The 21,729-nt window shown below is 45.2% G+C and overlaps 1 protein-coding gene and 1 long non-coding RNA gene across 5 annotated transcripts in view; one reads left to right on the top strand and one right to left on the bottom strand.

The window, feature by feature from the left end:
* Positions 1-6,752, bottom strand: part of LOC121039862 (uncharacterized) — a 59,125-nt gene extending 52,373 nt beyond the window's left edge. For all 4 annotated transcript variants that reach the window (XR_005795031.1, XR_005795034.1, XR_005795033.1 and 1 more), the window contains exon 1: positions 6,575-6,752. This is a non-coding gene — a long non-coding RNA (uncharacterized LOC121039862). The remainder of the gene's footprint in view (positions 1-6,574) is intronic.
* An 83-nt stretch (positions 6,753-6,835) lies between these two features.
* CHMP7 (charged multivesicular body protein 7) lies at positions 6,836-20,070 on the top strand. The gene is made up of 10 exons (XM_040490279.1): positions 6,836-7,382; positions 9,371-9,542; positions 15,302-15,487; positions 15,624-15,757; positions 16,628-16,676; positions 16,935-17,054; positions 17,341-17,439; positions 17,670-17,730; positions 18,216-18,395; positions 18,628-20,070. The coding sequence occupies exons 1-10, from the start codon at positions 7,084-7,086 to the stop codon at positions 18,678-18,680; spliced, it is 1,353 nt and encodes a 450-aa protein (XP_040346213.1). The 5' UTR covers positions 6,836-7,083; the 3' UTR covers positions 18,681-20,070.
* The last annotated feature ends 1,659 nt before the right edge of the window (positions 20,071-21,729 follow it).

Raw genomic sequence — 21,729 nt, 5'->3', positions numbered from 1 at the left:
ATGTATGAAACTAGAAGTCAACCATAAAAAAAAAATATGGAAAGGCCATAAATACATGAAAGTTAAATAAATGCTGCTAAACAATGAATGGGTCAACAGGGAAATATAAAAATAAATTAAAAAGTACATGGAAACAACTGAAAGTGAAAACACAATGGTCCAAAACATTTGGAATGCAGCAAAGGTGGTTCTAAGAGGGAAGTTTACAGCAATACAGGCCTACCTCGAGAAGCAAGAAAAATCTCAAATAAACAACCTAAACTTACACCTAAAGGAGCTACCAAAAGAACAACCAACAAAACCTAAAACAGCAGAAAGATTAGATCACAAATAAATGGTATAGAAACTAAAAACAAAACAAAACAAAACAAAACAACAAAAACAGAATAGATCAATGAAACCAGAAGCTGGTTCTTCAAAAACAATCAATAAATTTGATAAACTTGTAGCCAGACTTGTCAAGAAAAAAGAGAAAGGACTCAAATAGATAAAGTCACTAATGACAGAGGATAAATACAAAAATATAGAAATACAAATAATTATAAAAGAATATAAGAGAAAAACTATATGCCAACAAATTGAACAACCTGGAAGAAATGTATAAGTTTCTAGAAACATATAACCTACCAAAACTGAAACAGTAAGAAATAAAAAATTTGAACCAGCAAAAAAATTGAATCAGTAATCAAAAAGCTCCGGGGGTGGCCTGGGTGACTCAGTTGGTTAAGCATCCAACTTTGGCTCAGGTCATGATGATCTCATGGTTCATGGGTTTGAGCCCGCATCAGGCTCCTGGGAGCTGCTTCAGATTCTGTCTCCCTCTCTCTCTGCCCATGCTCTGCTCATGCTCTGTCTCCTTCTGTCTCTCAAAGGTAAATAAATAAACGCTAAAAAACAAACAAACAAACAAACAAACCTCCTAACAAAAGTCCAGAGCCAGATTGCTTCACAGGTGAATTCTAACAAACATTCAAAGAAAAGTTAATACCTATTCTTCTCAAACTATTCCAAAAAATAAAAAAGGAAGGAAAACTTACAAATTCATTCTATGAGGTCAGCATTACCCTGATACCAAAACCAAATAAAGACACTACAAAAAATAAATAAATAAATAAATAAATAAATAAATAAATAAATAAAAGAACTAAAGGTCAATATCTCTGATGGACACATATAGATGCAAAAATCCTCAACAAAATACTAGCAAAGCAAATCCAACAATACATTAAAAAAATCATTCACTACAATCAAGTGGAATTTATTCCTGAGTTGCAAGGGTGGTTCAATATTCAAAAATCATCAACGTGATACGTCACATCAATAAAAGAAAGGAAAAGAACCATATGATCATTACACAGACATAGAAAAAGCATTTGACAACGTACAACATCCATTCGTGGTAAAAACCTCAATGACTAGGTTTAGAGGTAATATACCTCAACATAATAAAGACTGTATATGAAAAACCCACAGCTAACATCTTTCTCAGTGGGGAAAATCTGACAGCTTTTCCTCTAAGGTCAGGAACAAGATAAGGGTTCCACTCTCACCACTTCTACTCAACAGAGTACTGGAAGTCCTAGCCACAGCAATCAGAAAACAAAAAGAAACAAAAGGCATCCAAATCAGTAACAAAGCAAAACTTCCACTACTTGCAGATGACGTGATACTATATATAGAAACCCCTAAAGACTCCACCAAAAAACGGCTAGAACCGATGAACAAATTCAGTAGTCACAAGATACAAAAATCAATGTACAGAAATCTTCTGTTGTATTTCTATACACTGAATAATGAAGCAGTGGAAAGAGAAACTAAGAAAACGATCCAATTTACAATTGCGCTAAAAAGAAGATACCTAGGAATAAACCTAATCAAAGAGGTATAAGACCTATACTCTGAGAACTATAAAACACTGAGGAAAGAAATTGAAGATGACACAAAGAAATGGAAAGACTTTCCATACTCATGGATTGGAAGGCTGTTAAAATGTCTATATTACCCAAAGCAATCTACACATTTAATGCAATCCCTATCAAAATACCAACAACATTTTTAACTGAACTAGAGCAAATAATCCTGAAATGTGTATGGAACCACAAAAGACCCCGAGTAGCCAAAGCAATCTTGAAAAAGAAAAGCAAAGCTTGGGGCACCTGGGTGGCTCAGTTGGTAAAGGATCCAACTCTTGATTTTGGCTCATGTCATAATTTCATGGTTCGGTTCATGGGATCGAACCCTGTGTTGCCCTGCACTGTGACTATTGGTGCACAGCCTGCTTGGGATCCTCTCTCTCTCTGCCCCTCACCCACTCGTTCTCCCTCTCTCTTTCTCTCTGTCTCTCTCTCTCAAAAATAAATAAACTTAAAAATTTTTTAATTTTTTTTTTCAACGTTTATTTATTTTTGGGACAGAGAGAGACAGAGCATGAACAGGGGAGGAGCAGAGAGAGAGGGAGACACAGAATCGGAAACAGGCTCCAGGCTCTGAGCCATCAGCCCAGAGCCCGACGCGGGGCTCGAACTCACGGACCGCGAGATCGTGACCTGGCTGAAGTCGGACGCTTAACCGACTGCGCCACCCAGGCGCCCCTAAACTTAAAAATTTTTTAATAAATAAATAAATAAAATGGAAGAGTGGAAGAGAAGACAATGAGCTTAAAAAGGGATAAATTATTTGCAGCAAAATTGAACAATTTCACAAATGGTTACTAAGGCATTCTAGAAGATTATAGTCATCAACAGGTAGATAGCAACAGTCTCCTGTGATTTGCACGCTTTGAAGAGAGAAGCAGGGGAGTTCCCACAGCTATAATTGCTCTAACCACTCTGTCTGAGCATGTTGGCAATTAAATTTAGAGGCATTTCAGCTCAAACTGGCTAAAAAACAAGTAAATCGTTCAAATAAATAAAAGGTTCAACTACTGTATTAGTACATTATATTTGGATAAATGTTATGATATAAAGGATAGATCTTGATGATATTATTTCTTCAAACTCATGATTTGATTACATTCATTCATTTATTCATTCAACAAACTGAGTCCTTAAGATGTGCACACACTGTGCTAGAAACAAACACAATTAAGAACAGTCCCTGCCAGCAAGGCACTTAACCTAGTTAGAGAGCCAGGCACATAAATGGCAACTTAGGAAAACAATGTGGGACATGGAATGATAGACAGGTACACAGGGTACAGAAAGATAAGAAAAGACACCCGATATAGTATGGAGCAGGAAGGAAGGAAGAGGAAAGAAAGAGACCAAGAAAGGCTTCTAGAACACAGTGGTACCTGAACAGAATATTACCAAGTCTAGCTACTCCTCCTATAAACCTCATAGATTATGAATAATGTATTTTCTATTCCTCTTTTAGCCAAGTTCTAAAGGCTGTGAATTCAAGAGATGAGAACTAGAAATAACGGGATAATGTAGGAAGGCAGGCATATTTTCTACAGAAATAATGAGGCCTCCGCAAGCAAGCAGGAGAGGTAACATGTAGCTTTATAGAGGTGTTGCAGGGTTTAAAGCCTCTGCAACGTTTGTGCATTATAGCAGGAGTAAGGCTGCTTAGGCGTCTGATCAAAGACATATTGGGGCACCAGTAAATAAATACCACTGCCATGAAATGATATGGTGATGTTTCGGTGGCATTCTGTTCTTCAGACTTTCCAGGACTAAAGAGCTTCTGCAATCGCTCACATAGCTACAGTGTATATTACATTTAGAATCAGAAAGTGGGCGCTAGAAAAAAAGTCAAGATCAGCATGTAGAACCTTTAATTCACAGAGGAGGAATCTGCAAGGAAACCTGCATGCCTGAGGTCATTAGGCTACTACTGAGATGAGACCAGGATGCAGGTCTAGGTCATTTATTTATTCATTAAAAAAATTAAATGAAATCTAAGTGCCCAGGCTATTTGCTAGGTACAGAGTAAGAAACTTATACTCATCGATACGTCCCTACTCTCTCCCACCCAACCTCCTACCACAAATATCATACAGCTTCACTCAGAAATACTTTCGATGTCTTCAAAATATAAATACTTTTAATCATTCCTTAATTTGCTAAATACCATCAAATATCCAGTTAATATTGGAAGTGCTAGTCATCAAAATGAGTTTTTATGATTATTTATGCAAATTGGATCCAAATTAGATAGAAAACATTGTACAATAAAAGTTTCTTTGTTATCATTATTTGTTGAGAAAATAAGGTCTTTAGCTAGTAGAATTCTCCAGTCTAGATTTTGCTGATGGTGACCTTAGTTTTCATTGAACATGTACCTCTACCTTTCAATTTTTTTTTTTTAACTTCCATAAACTAGTACTTAGATCTAGTAGCTTGATCACATTCAGGTTCAATTTTTTGACAACAATACTTCACAGGTGGCTCTACGTACTTGCTATCATATTATCTCAGGAGGCATGTAATTAATGTCTGGTTGTCTTTCTGTGATGTTACGATTAATCAGCAGGTGTTGCCAGACTGATCCATCCATTCTAAAATTCCAAGGTGCTATGTTAGATAGATTGTTCAGACGAGGCCTTTCTGAGGAAGTGACTTTTAAGCTGTGACTTAAAAGATGAAAAGGAGCCAGTTGTGCAGAGTAAAGGGGAGTGTAGCAGCTGGAGGCCCTGAGATGAGAAAGAGCTTGCCATATACCTAGTCACCCCCTCAGGATCGGCGGAGCTTTTCTTTCTATTCTCCATTATTTCCAGTAGCCCCCCAATCTCCAAAAGGTGGAAGCAGAGAACCCTTGACTTATAGGTGTCAGGAACCCAGTGGCGCTTTCAGGTACAGGTGGCCCCAGGTACGTAATGTTGCTCTCCTGAAAATGCTTAGGAGCAGGACTATTTTGACTTAGACTCAGAGACCTAGATGAGAAAACAACCTGGTTTCTCTCCTGACACAAACCAACCAGCCATTTTACTGAGCATGATGGCACAGCAGAGATGTGGTTCTTAGGGTACAACTGGGCACTAAAGAGGTAAGGATAGATTTTAACCAGTAATACTATTACAATAGGGAAAGTGTCCAGTTCAAATTTTACTTACCTTCCTTATACAGAGGTGACTAGGCCTTTCAAAGGGAAAATAAGGGAATAGGCAAGAGAATGAGGGGGTCTCAGTAGAGTCAGGGCAGTGATAAGTTACAAAAAGCTAGAAAGGGGGGCGCCTGGGTGGCGCAGTCGGTTAAGCGTCCGACTTCAGCCAGGTCACGATCTCGCGATCCGTGAGTTCGAGCCCCGCGTCGGGCTCTGGGCTGATGGCTCAGAGCCTGGAGCCTGTTTCCGATTCTGTGTCTCCCTCTCTCTCTCTGCCCCTCTCCCGTTCATGCTCTGTCTCTCTCTGTCCCAAAAATAAAATAAAACGTTGAAAAAAAAAATTAAAAAAAAAAAAAAAGCTAGAAAGGGAGATGATCCCTGTGAAACCCGTCTGGGTTTGCCAACTGACTTGTAGAAATTAGAGTAGCCTTCCTCTTTCCGCAGAAGCTGGCAGACAGGGTCAGACAGTCAAAATTTTTGACAACCTTGTGTTTTCTGAGGCAGCACTTTGAAGGGGGCTAGGTTTATCCTAGGGATATGGCCTTGAGCTGTTAGAAACTATGTTTGTTGAGGCCTTTGTAGGCCAAGGGTGACAAGCCTAGTCAAGAAGAGGGTTCAGAAGAACCCATCTAGAGTGTGGTCAGGGAGAAACTTCTTGTCAGTTGTTATAAATATCAAATGAGATATTGCCCTGAAAATGTTTGAAGAAATGTAACACATCAATATCAGTTGACACCTTAATTCATATAACCAATCCTATCCCTTCCCCTCCTTCAAAATGCTTATTGAAATTCTTCCCTACAACTATGTTCCAACTACTAAACATCCTGCCATTTGGTGATAACACCTATTCTATGTACTATGTGCTAGGTACTTTACCTACATCATAATATTTCCTTCAAACAGAAAAGTTAGGTACTTGACCAAGGTCACACGGCCAATGAGTGGCAGAGCCAAGAATCATACACAACTCCAGTGATTGTTACCCAGTTCCATTAAACAAGAAACTCCTTACATCTTTCAAACCGTTCAATTAAAAAGAAAATCTATATATTCTTAACACACTGGACATGTTCATTGTTCACAAGATTTTTTTGTAAGAATCTTATCATGCATGTGAGCTCTCGTTCATTCCAACAAGATTCTGAGATATTAAACGGCAAGGGTCAAGCTGTGCACCTTCTAGTTTATGAAGTATTTCTTCAGCACCGCTATGTATCGTAGCACCATATTTAAGCCATTGTCCTGAGAGAGCTAGGGAACGGGCTACAGAATAGTAAATGCTAACTGTACAATCCAGGAAAGAGATCAACAACGAGTCAGGACAGTTGGGGAAGGTTTCAGGGAAGATTAGAATTGAGCTCCATCTTGAGGATCAGCAGGATATTGGCCCTGAGAAAGAAAAGAAGGGCACTCCAGGGCAGAAGGTGGGAAGCAAGAGTAATAGAAGCTCATATATCTTTCAAAATCAGTATATACATCGTCACAGAGCTTGAGTGACCGACAATTGTGCATCCGCTGATATTACCGTAAAAGGAAGCTGTCTTGGAAGTTTAAGTGTCTGAAGTAGAAGCTGGTCGAGGAGCGGCGTACTGTGATTCACCAGCGATCCTGACGCCTCTGGCGCCCCTTAGCGGGACTCTACAGTCCCACTACCTGAAACCACAATTTAGATGCATAAGCATTAGCCTCTCTATAATGTTTCGCCAAACTCTATGATCAGTAGGGGGCGGGACGCGCACCTACCCGCCGCGCACGCGCGAAGCCCTTCTTTCCGCACAAAGACTGTGGGAGAAGGGGTCGGCGCAAGCGCTTTGAGCCTCTCAGAAAATAGGGTCATCATCACGGCTCCTGGCGCCAGGGAGGGCAGAGAGACGCAGGCGCTTGAGAAGGCGCGGGACTTATTTCACGCTAGGGGTGGCGATGACGTAATGACAGAGGAGGAGGTAGTCAAGGAACGGAAGCCGGGAGGGAAGTAGGGCGGAAGGGGAACAGGGCCGGGGTTGTGTTCGGAGCCTTGGCGGGGCTGGGGTTCCGATGTGGTCCCCGGAGCGGGAGGCCGAGGCCCCAGCCGGGGGAGACCCGGCGGGCCTACTGCCCCCCGAGTGGGAGGAGGATGAGGAGCGCATGTCCTTTCTGTTCTCCGCCTTCAAAAGGAGTCGCGAGGTGAACAGCACCGACTGGGACAGCAAGATGGGCTTCTGGGCTCCGTTGGTGCTGAGCCACAGCCGCCGCCAGGGGGTGGTGCGCCTGCGTCTGCGGGACTTGCAGGAGGCCTTTCAGCGCAAGGGCAGTGTCCCGCTGGGGCTGGCCACCGTGCTGCAGGACCTACTACGGTGAGGGCGGGCCCGGGCAAGGGGGCGGGGGTGGCTCCCTGAGGGTACCGCGCCCATGCCGGGGTCTGGCCCGCAGAAGCAGGTCTGTGTGTGTTCAGTGGGCGAAGGAGGACGAGAAGGAGGCTGTGTTAGGGGTGTGGAGGGAGAGGGAGACGGGCATCTGGCAAATTGGGGGTCCAGGATAGTGCGATTAGATTAGATCCAGACGGTGGGAGGAGAAACCTACCTGGCAGAAGTGACAATGACTTGTCTGGAGTGGAATCCCGTTGTGTAGTTATTTTGTAGGGGCTTCCAAATTTGAATTACCCTGGACAGAAGGTCTATGAGATAGGATTTACTGAACTAAGGAAGGCAGGACTAAGAAGAAGGCAGTCGTGGGGAAGAGGTCTGTGGGGGATCTTGTCAGCAGCCCCCAGCACAGGTCATGTGTCTGGCCTGTCTTGGCTTGTCCTTGGCACGGGCTGTTTGAAGCAGAGGACATAAAGGAGGTTGAGGGCTTCACCGAGTACCTTGGTGCTCTGAGAAGGGCCTGTAGGTGCTACCTGTGCGACAGGTGCAGGGTTTGGGAGATACCTGAGGCGATAGCATGGATATCTAAGGTACCTCACTTAATAGTATGCAGATACTTTGCATATCATCCCGTTTCATCTGACCTCCTCAGCAGTCCTGCAGGCGAGATGATAGAATTATCCTCAGCAGACAGAACAGGAGACTGAGACTGAGGTCGAGCGATTTACTCAGGTTTATACAGCTAGTTCGATGAAATGCCAGGACTGGACCCCTACTCTCCTGATTCTAAATAATTTGCACATCACATGGTGCATATACTGAGAGCAGCCTGGCTAGCGTAGTACCTCCTTCAATGAATGAAGAAGAAAGTCAGTTTTGATGTTGCTTTGAGTTTTCTGCACTTCCTGATTTATCTCCCCGGTACCTTTCCATTGGCTGACATTGGTGGGACGAGCCGTTTCTGAAACTTATTTTTTCTGAGAAAGCGTACTGTGCAAAGTTTGAGTTCCTGCCTGAAGCAGGATACGGAGGAGAACATAGCTTAAGTTGGTGAGGGACAAGAACAGTCTGGACTTCTTTATTGCGGTAGGACCTGTCCCTGCCTCTTCCCATCCAGAGACCTTTAAGACCTTGATATCTTCTCTCCCGGCTACTGGCACTCTGCTGACATTTCCTGGTGCTTGATGGGGTCTGGCATCCAGAGAATTTTTGAGGAAGATAACTCTCCATGGAAGCAGCATAACAGTAATTAACAGCTTTGCTTGAGGGCCAAGGGTTCTGGGCTCACACCCTGGCTGTACCACTTGCTAAATTAAGTACCCCTCTATTTAAAGCTTCAGTTTGACCAAGTATAAGATGGTGATGATATCTGTAGTTAGGTTTCTTGAGGATTTGAAATCCTATTCCTTATGTAGCCCGTTAGCATAGTGATTGGCCCATGGTAAGGGCTCAGTAAATGTAGCTGCTTATTACCAGTACCATAGAATGCTTAGGTCGTATCTCCACCCTAGCTCAGGAATAGCAGAAAACCTTTTCTCTGAACATCTTTGTGTATTTCCTCATGTCTTGCATTGACAGTAATCCATAACTGTTACTGTCATTTTATCATATTGAACTTCATTTGTAAACGAAGGTCTCAACATAGGCCTCATAGCCTGCTGTGCCTCTGCAGCCTTAGTGGAGCACTTGCCCTTTGGAGCCAAATTATAGTTCAGAGTTGGCCTCTCTCACCTCGGTCCCTCCATTTTCTCATGAACTAAAATGCCAAGGACGACATCCATCTCACAGAGTCGTCAATGGTGCTGACAGCTGGAGCAGAAACAATGCTGCTCATAATAGCTGGCACAGAGTAGGTACCTGATAATGGTATTTATGATGGTGATGATCAGATTTCTCTCTCGGGGGAAGAGGGTAGGTGGGGACTGGAACGGGACATTGCATCAAGCCTACTACGTGTCCTTTTCTTTCTTTGCCTGCAGCCGGGGGGAGCTGCAGCGGGAGTCAGACTTCATGGCCAGTGTAGACAGCAGCTGGATCTCCTGGGGGGTTGGAGTCTTCCTGCTGAAGCCCCTCAAGTGGACTCTTTCCAACATGCTAGGGGACAATAAGGTTCCTGCTGAAGAGGTGCTCGTGGCTGTGGAGCTGCTGAAGGTGGGTGCTCAGAAGGGAGAGGTGATGACCGGATCCTCCACGTTCCTGTGTCTATCCTTAGAAAAAGAGCATATCTTTTTTTACATGATGACAGAGTTGATAACTGACCTTTTGTAGCATTATTTAGTTGTTAGTTGGACTTGTGCATTTCAAGGGTAATACTCTGTCTAGGAATTGTCCATAACATATGGTTGATTATTTTCTGTGAATTAGTGATAAGCTAAAGTGTAGAAAATTCTTTGCCTTCTGTAGTTTACTGGCAAGTTTCTCAGGATTCCTGAGGACCTTGTGACTTCAGCTTTGCCTTCCCTTAAATCAGCAAACCAAGTTCAGATTTCCTCTTCTGTGACTACACCCTTTCCCCTTCCAGCTTACCGATGGCCTTAGTGATGGTCACTGAAGAGGCCACCAGGCCTGTGGTCCCTTCATGCCCTCTTGGTCGGTCAGCTTCCTCCTGGCCTGTCTTCCCTAGCCAGCCTACAGCACGCACCCAGCTTCTTGCGGCTCCCCTGGTCCACCCCAGAGACACCAGCACTTGTACTGCCTTAGACCAACCCCGCAGTCTGCCATCCCTGCCAGACAGAATCACGCTGTCACCAAGACTGGGGTCCCCTTCACAGTCCCCAGCTCCAGGAGGGCCCTCACAGCCACTCTTCAGCCCAGTTTACTAGTCCTTTCCCAGCCCGCACTCACGTGCCTTCCATTCTCCCCTTCTGTGACTCTGCTGACAGTTCATTGAGAAGGTAGGATCTCCTGTCAGGCCTTCAGCTTTCTGTCCTACATCCAGTTTACGGTCTTCTGAGCCTTTCTTTCTCCCTAAGCTCAGAGGATGAAGTGTCCATCCTCTCTTCCACGTGTGCTCTTGAGTCTGTCCCTACCCTGCTGTCCCCTTGTCCCATCAGCTAGCCTCTTGATCTGTACATTCTGTCTCCTATCTCCCTCTTCTTCCTCAGCCTCGAAACCCGCTCAGGTTTTTCCAATCACAGAATGACTCCTGTGTGGGACCCAGCCGCTGCCTAGTTAGTGCTGTGTCTCTCTCCTTCTTGACCAAGCTTTGTTGTCACCACTTCCTCACCTTCCACACGCTCTTTAATGCAGTGCACACCACTCCACCGAAACCGACTGAACACCGGGTAGCAGAAGTATGCTGTAGACAGTACTTACTTTTTTTTTTTCTTTAATATTTATTTATTTTGGGGAGACAGAGTGCAAGCGGGGGAGGGGCAGAGAGAGAGGGAGACACAGAATCCGAAGCCAGGTCCAGGCCCCGAGCTGTCAGCACAGAGCCCGACGCGGGGCATGAACTCACGAACCGTGAGATCATGATCTCGGCCAAAGTAGGACGCCCAACCAACTGATCCATGCAGGCGCCCCGACAGCACTTACTTTTGAAACTCACAGACCAAGCCCAACCTCGGGACCCTTGCATAGTCCCGGAGGCTTCCACACAGCTGGAGCCAGCTCTCGATCTTCATCCCTTACCCCAAGAGAGGCTCTGATTTCTTGTCACCTTGACAGACTCCCAACCCTCTCTGCCTCAGACTGAGGTGGGGATCTCCAGAATTTGCCACCTCTCCTTGTCTCTCACCATTGGACCGAGCAGCATGCTTCAAAGGAAGGGCTCTTCCTCCTTTCCCACCCACATGGTTATCCTCCCACCCAGCGCCCTGACCTCCAGGACTTAGCCAAGGCTACGCAGAAACCACAGGATGGTGTGCGTGGTTCTGGGCCAAGCTCCATTCCTCTTTGCAGGCTCTTACCTCAAGTGTTTTCCAATTGGAGTAAAGGGAGGTAGACCCATTTACCCCCACAGATGTGGTTTAGGATTCATAGTCTTTTGAGAGCAAAGGCAGAAAAGGGGGCAGGAATGGAATAAATAACCTAGATCTTCCAAGAACCAACAATACTTTTTAACCACAGTGCCGTTTAATCTTACTTAAGTAGAAAAATAAATCTAGCTCTGCACTGACCTGGTTCTGTTAAGTCTATGCCCAGTTTACATCACTAAATAGAGCACTCAACACTTAAGCTCATTCCGTGACATATATGGTAACTTCACTGTCTTTTCCTGGGGTGGAATCTTGGTGTTAATGTGTGAAACTGAAGGGTCTTATCTGGATATTTTTTTTAAAACAAAGTCTACTTCTGAGGTAAATTGATTTTTCCCAAGTCTGGCCACAGAAAGCCAATAACTTTTTATTTGATTTGATAAAAATAACCAAAAAGTAAAAATTGCCCATAAGTTTTGCTATTTAAAAAATAATTTAAAATAAAAAGGAAATGAATGTTTCCTTTCTGTTCATCCCATTTCTGTCTCTTTGGGTACATTCCTTTCTGTTCGTGTGGGCACACACATGCGTGTGTTTGCATGTTCACATATTTTCTTACTGATCCTGTCTCACACTGTTACTTTCTCTCTTTTTAAAAAATTTTTTTAACATTTATGTATTTTTGAGGGAGAGTGAGAGAGACAGAGTGTGAGCAGGGGAGGGGCAGAGAGAGAGGGAGACACAAAATCTGAAGCAGGCTCCAGGATCTGAGCTGTCAGTACAGAGCCCAGTGTGGGGCTTGAACCCATGAATAATGAGATCATGACCTGAGCCAAAGTCGGACACTTAACCTACGGAGCCACCCAGGCGCCCCCACACCGTTACTTTCTGTTTTATTTTATTGTTAGCATTTAATGCTTTCTAAAAATGTTATTTACTTGTTTACTTGTTTATAATCTGTCTCTCCTACCAGATAGGAGATGTTCCATTGGCCCTGGAACTCTGGGAACAGTGCCTGCTACATAGTAGAGAGTCAATAAACATATGTTGAATAAATAAATGAACATGCCCATACGTACAAAAATATGTATGCACATACGCTCCATTTTTTTCCAGAAATAGAATCTTACTTTATTTATTGGTCTGCAGCCTGCCTTTTTTTTTTTCTTTACACTTATTAGTATAAGTATCTTTCCCTATATAATATAGATGTACTTCATTCCTTTGGATGGCTGCATAAAAATCTATAGAAGTGCCACAGTTTATGCAATAGTTATGTCCACACAGATGGACATTTAAGTTATTCTAATTTCTCTGTTACAAAAAAAAAATACTTTGACAGCCTTGTGTGTACATCTATGTGCAGTACTTCCATTTTTATTTTTATGGATTAATTTCTAGAAATGCTTATGCACAGAAATTGCCAAATTACTTTTCAAAAGTTTGTGCTAATTGACACTTTCATTCAAGTGTTCAGTGTCCCCACATCCTTGCCAGCACTGGATAACATGAGTCTTTTACATTTTGCCGGTACGACAAATAAAAATGATATTTCCTATTTCGGATTTGAGCATCATTTCCCCTATCTGCTGGCCATTTATGTATCTCCTTCTGTGCGTTGCCTATATATATCCTTTGCCTGTTTTTATATTGGATTGTTTGTCTTTTATATTTATAGGAGATTTTTTATGTATTAGGAGTAGATATAATATAGTTAGCATTAAGGATGTAAATATTGTTTTCCAGTCTCTTGTTTGCTTTTCATTTTTATTTATGATGTCTTTTACCATATAGAAGTTTCCATATTTCTATAGTCACATCTCTAAAATTTTCCTTTATGGCTGCTGAATTTCTGGTCTTGCTTACAAAGTCATCCTCTACTTCAAGGTTAATTAGATTAAAAAATTTTTTTTAATGTTTATTTATTTTTGAAGAAGAGAGAGACAGAGAGTGAGCAGGGTAGGAGTAGAGAGATAGGGAGACACAGAATCCAAGCAGGCTCCAGGCTCTGAGCTGTCAGCACAAAGCCTGATGTGGGACTTGAACTCACAAACCATGAGATCATGACCTGAGCTGAAGTCGGACAGTCAACCAACTGAGCCACCCAGGCACCCCAAGGTTAAACTTCCTCAATTTAAATTTCAGTAATTTGGCATTTGTTTTTGTATATCTGGTGAGGAAAAACTATTTTCTTCCAAGTGGATAGCCAGTTTTAACCTTTATTAATGTTGTTTACTGTTAATCTGTTGGTTGGATACCACACTGTTCTTCCTACGTAGCTTTATAGTAAGCATTATTATTTGACAGGGCAGGTAAACCAAATGAAAACTTTAGTTTCTATCTTATTAGACTCTTCTGCTGCCTTTGACACTATGGACTACTTGCTTGTTAAAATTTTCCATTTCTTTGATTTTGTTGTCATTACACTATGGGTTCTTGGTGGTGCTCTGGGTAGCTCTTATGAGTTCCTTCATCTCTTAAACATTGGTCTTCGTTCAGCTTATTACTTTGCTTTCTGAATTTCCTTGGGTAACTCATTTACACTTGGGATTTTAATTACCTTCTATATGCTTGAGGACCTTCAGAGTCCTTTCATATATGTTCTGTTCTGGTGTCTCCCTTGAGCTTCAGATTTGTACCCAATTATCTGCTGTATGTATCTTCTTGAATGTACCTCAAGCATCCCAAAAAACGTGTCCAAAATGGAATGTTTTGTCTTTCCTGTAAAATATGCTTTTCCTTCTGTGTTCTTGCTATTAGTTAGTTAATAGCACCATATCCACCTTGTTACTCATGCCAGAGCCCAGGAGTCATCCCAGACTCGTCTTTCTCCTTCCACCCCATGCCCAGGTACCATGGACTGCTTGTTTTATCTTCTGAATTCTTCTTGAACGCATCCCTTCTCTGTCCCTACTGGCATTGCCCTGTTCAGTCTCTCCTAGTCTCTTGCATAAATGGTCTCTCTGCCTCTAAGCCTACCTCCTATAACCCACCCTGTCCCACTTGTCAGCTAGATCTGTTACTCCAGCCTTGGTATTTCCCTTCCATGACTACCCACCATCTGCAGATAAAAGACAGCAAAGAATCTGCTGCACCTTCTGTAAGAGAGAAGTGCTTCTGCTCTCTCTCCCCTTCCTGTCCCCTCCCATAAACACCTTATTGACTCATACTCTATGCCATTGCTCATGACCGTCCCTCTTCCTAAGATGCTCTTCCCACCTACCTCACCTAGGGACTTACTCACCCTTCAGAATTCTGCTCAACAACCATTTTCTCCCCCAAGCAATCTCTGAACTCCTGGGTATTCCTTCCCTACATTTCATAGCACTTTGTGCCTAATTCAGTAAATATTGTTTGCAGAGGACTGAGAGTAATTTCCATGTAGGAGGAACATGGTGGCATTGTTTCTTGAAACTTCTATTTCTTAGGCTATTCACAAAAACCCTGTCCTACCTGGTTGTCACATACTTCTCTCTTGAGACGCATTATAGACTCAGTAATGCTCTTGTTTGTAGTGTCAGAAGTTGGCATAAAAATGGAAAGACCAGCATTGGAAGGGAATACAGACGCCATCTCATCCACCTTCTTCAGTTTGTGAGAGGGATGCTGAGGACCCGTGAGACTGACTGGTGCAGGGCCAGATAGGCAGGGCCTAAAACCAAGCCTCAGGTCTCGGTCATGGCCGCGCCAGCACACCACACTTCCTCCTCCTTCCCTTGCCTCTCGGGAGACACAGAAACATAAAGTCCCAAGTGGATGTGCAAGGACAGAGATATCATGTACCTCGTTTCATCCATATACACCAAATTTCCTCCAGGGTTTAAAAAACACAAATCCTTTTTCCTTTTCCAAAGCTGCTACTTCAGGGAGGGCAGGACCAGCGCTCCCTGCTCTTGTCCTGCATGATCACGGTTTGGAAACATGGGGTCGGGACTCTCTGGGCTCCATGAGGAGTGGCCAGGCCCATAAGCACATTCGCCTTCCCTGCAGGAGAAGGCCGAGGAGGTGTATCGTCTGTATCAGAACTCCCCTCTCTCCTCCCACCCTGTGGTGGCCCTGTCCGAGCTGAGCACCCTGTGTGCCGGCTCCTGCCCGGATGAGAGGACCTTCTACTTGGTGTTGCTGCAGCTGCAGAAAGAGAAGAGAGTCACGGTTCTCGAGCAGAACGGGGAAAAGGTATGGAAGTCCAGTTGTTCATCCAGTGACTCCCCAATGGCTTATTAAGTGTATACTGACATGCCCACCAGCATTCCTGCCTGGGACTTCTCAGCATTCGTGGTAGGGGCCCTAGTAATTTGTCCCTGTCCCTCAGATTGTGAAGTTTGCCCGAGGGCCACATGCCAAGGTCTCTCCTGTCAACGACGTAGATGTTGGGGTATACCAGCTGATGCAGAGTGAACAGCTGCTCTCACGCAAAGTGGAGTCCTTATCCCAGGAAGCAGAGAGGTAACTACCCCTGAGCTGAGCACCCTCCGACCCCCACCCCTGGCTGGCCCTCAGAGCCAGCAAAGCATTGGTGTCTGTGGGCTCTTTTTTTTTTTTTTTTTTTTTTTGAGAAAGGTTATTTTTTTTTTACTAATTACAAAGTACTAACTGCTCAATGCAGCAATTGTGCAAAATAGAATATCATAAAAGAGAAAAAATGAATTTTTATTCTTCCCCCAGAGATTACATCTGTTAGCATTATGTTTATGCACTTCCATGCTGGTATCCATTTAACCAGTGTTCGTTGAGCCAGGCCTTAACTTAGGGAGTTGGAAATACAGTAGTGAACAAGACAGGTCTCTGCCTTCCAGGGTCTTTCTGAGGGATTCCTGCTCTTCCCCGTGGATGGCCATACAAGGCATCCCTGCTAAAGGCACATGAACACTTCTCCAAAAAGTAGGCTATATGGACATTGAATTAAAATGCTGTCTCCTTCTTACAGCAAGAGAAACCCAACATTGTGGGACAACCAGGGACTGTGTCCAAGGTCATTGTTGGTGTTAGGATTTGATTCCTTATCTCCTGGCTTCCGAAATGGGAATCTGTTGTTAAGGTGTCTTGTTGGCACATTCTCTCTCCCCGTGGGCTGAAACAGCCTATCCTTAGTCAGTTTGCCTTTCTTGCACGCATATGTTCAAGTTTATGTCTCAGCTTGCTGCAGGAGTGTGCCAGTGGGCTGTTGGGCATTATTTTTCTAGCCTTTGGGTGGAATGGATTTGATTTTCAGATTTGAAACTACCTTACCTAAGTGGGGCTCTTAGGGACTTTTCAGGACACTACTACCCCCATCCTATGCCATGGTCATCTTGATCTGTCCCCTGTGTTTCATAGGTGTAAAGAAGAAGCCCGCCGGGCATGCCGAGCAGGAAAGAAACAACTGGTGAGTTTTCTCTTTTCCTCTCCAGCTGTGTACCTGTGCCCCGGGCTGGCAGTGGGAGGTGGTGTCCCAGCGGTTCAGAGCGGAGCTTGGGTCTCGGGGGGAAGAGTCTACAGGTGGTCTGGGTACCACAGCTTGTTTTACAAGTGAGAGAGGAGGAGGCCTGAGATGGTCTTATCATGTGGGAAAGCCTGCCTCTGGCCCTCTGGCCTGCCTAACTGACCCTGACCAAGTCTCCATGCTCCCACCTCCCCCATCCAGGCACTGAGATCTCTCAAGGCCAAGCAACGGACAGAGAAGCGCATTGAAGCCCTTCATGCCAAGCTAGACACTGTTCAAGGCATCCTGGACCGGATCTATGCCTCCCAGACAGATCAGATGGTAGTCACTGCCCCTCTGCTCCAGTACCTGGGTGGTCTCTCCGGGATACATTCCTCATTCCCTCCACTGTGGCTTTGATGTTTGGAGGAGGCCTGGGTTTTTTCAAGATATGGTTGGGATTTTGCTTCTCCTGTTGGAAAGTTTTGGCCTCGGTGAACATGGGAGGAATCAAGTGTGGATGTTTAAAACAAACAAACCCCCAAATTATCTTTTGGAGATGCAACACTATTGTATGTATTTTGCCCATTGTTCTTCATTTGCACTGATAACTTTGCTTTCTGTTTAGGTTTTCAATGCCTATCAGGCCGGGGTAGGAGCGCTAAAACTCTCCATGAAGGATGTCACAGTGGAGAAGGCAGAGAGCCTTGTGGATCAGATCCAAGAGGTACAGGAAGGGGCCAGGGAGGAAAATCACAGGAGGAAGTAACTGAGGGCAGGTGTGATTTTGCTATACTTCATCCTTTCCCAGACTTAACTCTTTACCTTGTGAATTTGAGGAAGATTTTTTGATTCTCAGATGGGGCAGCATTACTTGGTAACCCTGAACATTGAGACCAAAAGACAGACCTTCAAGATGCCGCTCAGTGTTCAAGGCCTTACGCTTTTCTCTTACAGCTGTGTGACACCCAGGATGAAGTTTCTCAGACTCTGGCGGGTGGGGTGACCAATGGCTTAGGTGAGTTGACATGACAGTTCTTTTCTTTCTTCCTTCCTAAGAGGCCTTCACTTGTGTGTGCTGTGATAGTTTTGATCACAGATCCACTTTTCCTGGTGCAGGCAGCACTCTCCTCTCTCTGGGGCTCCTTGGTGGCAGTAGTTAGAAGGAACTGTCATCCCCCTTGGTAGGCTATACTGTTGACCCCTCTGGACTGCAGTAATCTTGACTCATTAGACTTCTGAATGGAAGATCCTTCTTCAAGGGCAAGGGAAAGCAGGGTCAGTTCTGTGGTGTTAGCAAAATATACCCTCTAGGTGACTTAGCTCTGTGTGTGGGAAGAATATTTGCTTGAAGGCACCCTCTTCCTCTCACCTCACAGGCTTTTTTTGACCTACAAGGAGGCCTGGACGTTTTTGCAAAGCTGAGCTTAGTTTTGCCTTTACTCAATCCTTGACTCATCCTCCCTTGGCTTTATGTGTTCTCATGTCATCTTTTCTTTGCAGATTTTGACAGTGAGGAACTGGAGAAGGAATTGGACATCCTTCTTCAGGATACCACCAAAGAACATTTTGATCTGCCTGAAAACCCCCCTGAGACATTTTATACCAACAGTGTGCCTAACCCTAGGATCTCGGACGCTGAACTTGAAGCCGAACTTGAGAAACTGTCCTTATCAGAGGGAGGTAGGGAACTGTATTCCCAGGATTGCTGGTGGGCACAGGGCCCTCTGGCTGACGGTAGCCAGGCACGGGGTTGGTGAGTCGCAGCCCAATTGCTCAATTTGCCAGGTTGCCAAACCCCATAAGGGAGTTGTGGGCTCATTATTTATATTAAGACTCAATCCTTTAAACACTGGGATGCTTTCACCTTAAAGATCCACCTGGCAGAGTATTCAGTCATTTCTTCTCCTTGCAGGTTTGGTCCCAAGCAGTAAATCTCCAAAAAGGCAATTGGAACCGACTCTCTAAAGCCATTCTAGGACCCTCAAGTGAAGGACCCTCATGTAAAAGAGAGACCAGGCTTGTGTGTGTGTACATAGTTATTTAAATGAGAAACTCTCAGAATTTGTTGGGAAGAGGAGGAAGGAAAACTACTCTGATTTATCTGGATGCTACCGCTTACTACAGGACAGATGTAATTTCTGGAAGCGTGCTCCCAAGGCGTGCTCCCAGCTGGTGTCATGGACCTGCCTTCTCATCTTTATAGTGCCACAATTTATACGGTTCTGTGTTTGACCTGTCGTCTCTCATAGCCTGCAGTTCTTGCCATTGGCTCCGTTAGGTTTGTCTTCACCCACCAGCTTTGTTCCAGCCAATGAAGGTGAAAGAGTTGCAGCCTTGCCAAATCAAAATCAGTCCCTTCTCCCTGCCCCACTGTTTTCTCGAGGACTCTGTAAGGTTGGGTAAACAACGTGTTCCAGTCTCCCTCTGGTTTCCTTGGTATTGAGAAGAATGAGAATCTAATAGCTGCCACTTGGTGGAGAAACATACAGTGTGAAAGGTTGTTGTCCTGTGGGGTCACTGGCCAAATTCTCCAGGTGTTCAGAGAAAGAGGTCACCCCTGAGTGTCAGAATCGTGACAGCTGGAGAGGGGGCTTGTGTAGTTGGTGGATGCTGCTGCCTCTTCCGTCTTACGCAGATGATCTGCTGACTGGAGAGTTATTCTTAGTCTTTTGAACTTGAGGGGGAGAAGCCCAGGTGACCGTAGGGCCCCAGGTGTCCAAACTCCATATGTTCTTTTAATGAGGCATAATCTTTGCCTTGCCCCCATCCTGGAGTAACTTCCATATAACTTACATGTGTGTGTCAGAACAAACCACACAACCGCACGCCTCCCCTTCTTGAGCCTGGCACACAACCATGGGTTCTTGGTTTGAACTTCAGAAGCATTTCACTTTGTAGCCCACTGCTCAGGGCAGGGGATCTGAGCCAGGATGTGCAATAGAAACAGAAGATTGTGGCCTTCCGCCATGTCTGCTGTGTGCTTCCCCGGTCCTGCGCTATACCTGTCCTGCCTCCTGAAGTCCTGTCTTCCTACTTCCTTTGATGCATTGGGGAGGATGGTGCAGGGGGGCAGACAGGAAGGTCTGAATGTTCTGGCAACGGGGAGGAGAAAGGAGGACAGCCACGCTGCCACTCTGCTGCCACAGTACAAGTATTTCTGCCTGGAGCCCTTTGCCCTGTCCCTCCTCCCTGAGGTGCTGTAGAGCCAAGGGAATTTGCTCCAGGCCAGGAGCATGAATTCCTGTTCAGCATTTTCTCTCCTACTTGACCTTGGTAACTGAAATGTTGGGGGTGAAGAGAAACAATCACTATTTTTTCTTTTTTATCTGGTAAATAATTAAAAGAAAAAATCCGAGTGCTTGTCCTTGTCTCTTTTTACATCGTATGACGTTTCTTGTGCTGTCACGCCTCCCTGCTCCCACTTCCAGCAGACGCACACGCTGCAGGCTGCAGGAGAATGTGCAGTAGCTGCCGTGTGAGCACCGAGCTGCCATAAGCTGGGCGGGAGGCCTGGCCGCTCTCACACGGATGCCCTTCTGGGGAGGAGGCATTGTTTGAATGGCCTGGGTTCAGGGCCTGTGCCATCATGTTAGCCATTATTTTCCATTGCCTGTTCTCTTCTAATGGCCCGATTCCTCTGCCTGTGTGATCGTACCATACTTTAGCCCTGTACCTGTTACGTGCCTGGTGTTTGCCACGGCCCTGGGGGACACAGGCTTTGAGGCCGAGTGCAGAGCTAGGAACAGGCTAGAAGGTCTACCACAGCACTGGGTTCACAGCTGTGGGTGAGTCAACACACCCAGAGCAGAAACGGCTTGGACAGAGAACACGATAAAGATAAGGCCGAGTTCTCTGAGGGAGGCATGCCGTAGGGAACCCCCGGTCAAACTGAATGAGCTGGACTCTGTGCCACTCGTCTTACCCGGTCTCATGTTACTCTTTCCCTCTCATGGACCAGAGCTGCTGTGCTGGCAGAAATGACAAGATGTTGAGTCTGGGTTGGTTCAGAGTAAAAAGGAGCCACGGGCTGGCGGTGGCTGTGTTCCCACACGAGGTCCCTGTGGGGGCCCAAGTCTTGCATCAAGATTCTCTTGGAGGGATGGGCTTGGTTTATTAAGGGAACTGGTGAGTTTTCTTATACGTGGAGCTATGTCCAACCCAGGTGAATCAGGCCAGACACTGCCCTGTTGAAAGTGGAGTACCCTTCAGGGTACAGATAAAGGGCTGAGGAAGTTCTCAGAATAAATTCTTCAAGCGGGTGGACTCTTCATTGAAGAGGGGACATTCAAGCTTTCATTTCCCTTGAATTTTTCTTGGGCGTTCAAAATCTTGTAAAGCAATCTAGGAGTGCTGAAACATCCACCCGTCATTCCGCTGAGATCAAGTTCAGAGAGAAAATACGAACCAGGTAGTGACTGGTCCTGACAGAATTAGGAAACCTGGTTCCGGTTCTTGCCTCGGCCACAAACTAGTTGTATGGCTTTGGACACACGAGCCTCTCATTTCCCATCTGTAGGATAGAGCAGACAGACCAGATGGCTCCTGAAATTCTGATTGTCTCAGTCTCCCTGTGTATGGTCTGCTTCTCCTTTCTCCTGCACACCTGCTGCCTGGTGACAGGAGTCGGAGCAGTGGGTGCCACAGTGAAGCCAAGCCTGGAGAAGTGACTAGACAGTTCTCAGCCACTGCCAGCTGGGCAACAGGGTTGCAGTGTGCAAAGTGAGAGCAGGTATGAGGAGAGGGGAAGAGTACACGTTGGGGGAGGAGGGAGGAAGGGGGCGGGCACGGCCTCAGCCTCTCTCGGGCCTCCCTGAAAGGGGCTCTTAGCCTGCGCCCTGGGACCTGGGGGGGCTCTGAAGTCAGACTCCTACTGTGAGAGGCCTGACTTACCACTGCCTGCCTGAATGGCTGAGAGTCCAAGGTTGAGCAGCTCCTGCCCCCTGCCCTGCTCCCAGGAAGAGGTCACGATATCGTGGTTCCATCTGCTGTAAATGTCATCAGGGCAATCCAAAAA

Source organism: Herpailurus yagouaroundi, unplaced genomic scaffold, assembly GCF_014898765.1.
Source record: "Herpailurus yagouaroundi ecotype Mexico unplaced genomic scaffold, PumYag 181, whole genome shotgun sequence".
NCBI classification, from domain to species: domain Eukaryota; kingdom Metazoa; phylum Chordata; class Mammalia; order Carnivora; family Felidae; genus Herpailurus; species Herpailurus yagouaroundi.
This window is presented reverse-complemented; position numbering and strand designations above follow the sequence as displayed.

Coding starts and splice junctions, on each gene's coding strand:
- CHMP7 (XM_040490279.1), top strand. CDS start 7,084: ATGTGGTCCCCGGAGCGGGAGGCCGAGGCCCCAGCCGGGGGAGACCCG. Junction 9,543..15,301: donor TGGCTGTGGAGCTGCTGAAG/GTGGGTGCTCAG, acceptor CCTTCCCTGCAG/GAGAAGGCCGAGGAGGTGTA. Junction 15,758..16,627: donor TTATCCCAGGAAGCAGAGAG/GTAACTACCCCT, acceptor TGTGTTTCATAG/GTGTAAAGAAGAAGCCCGCC.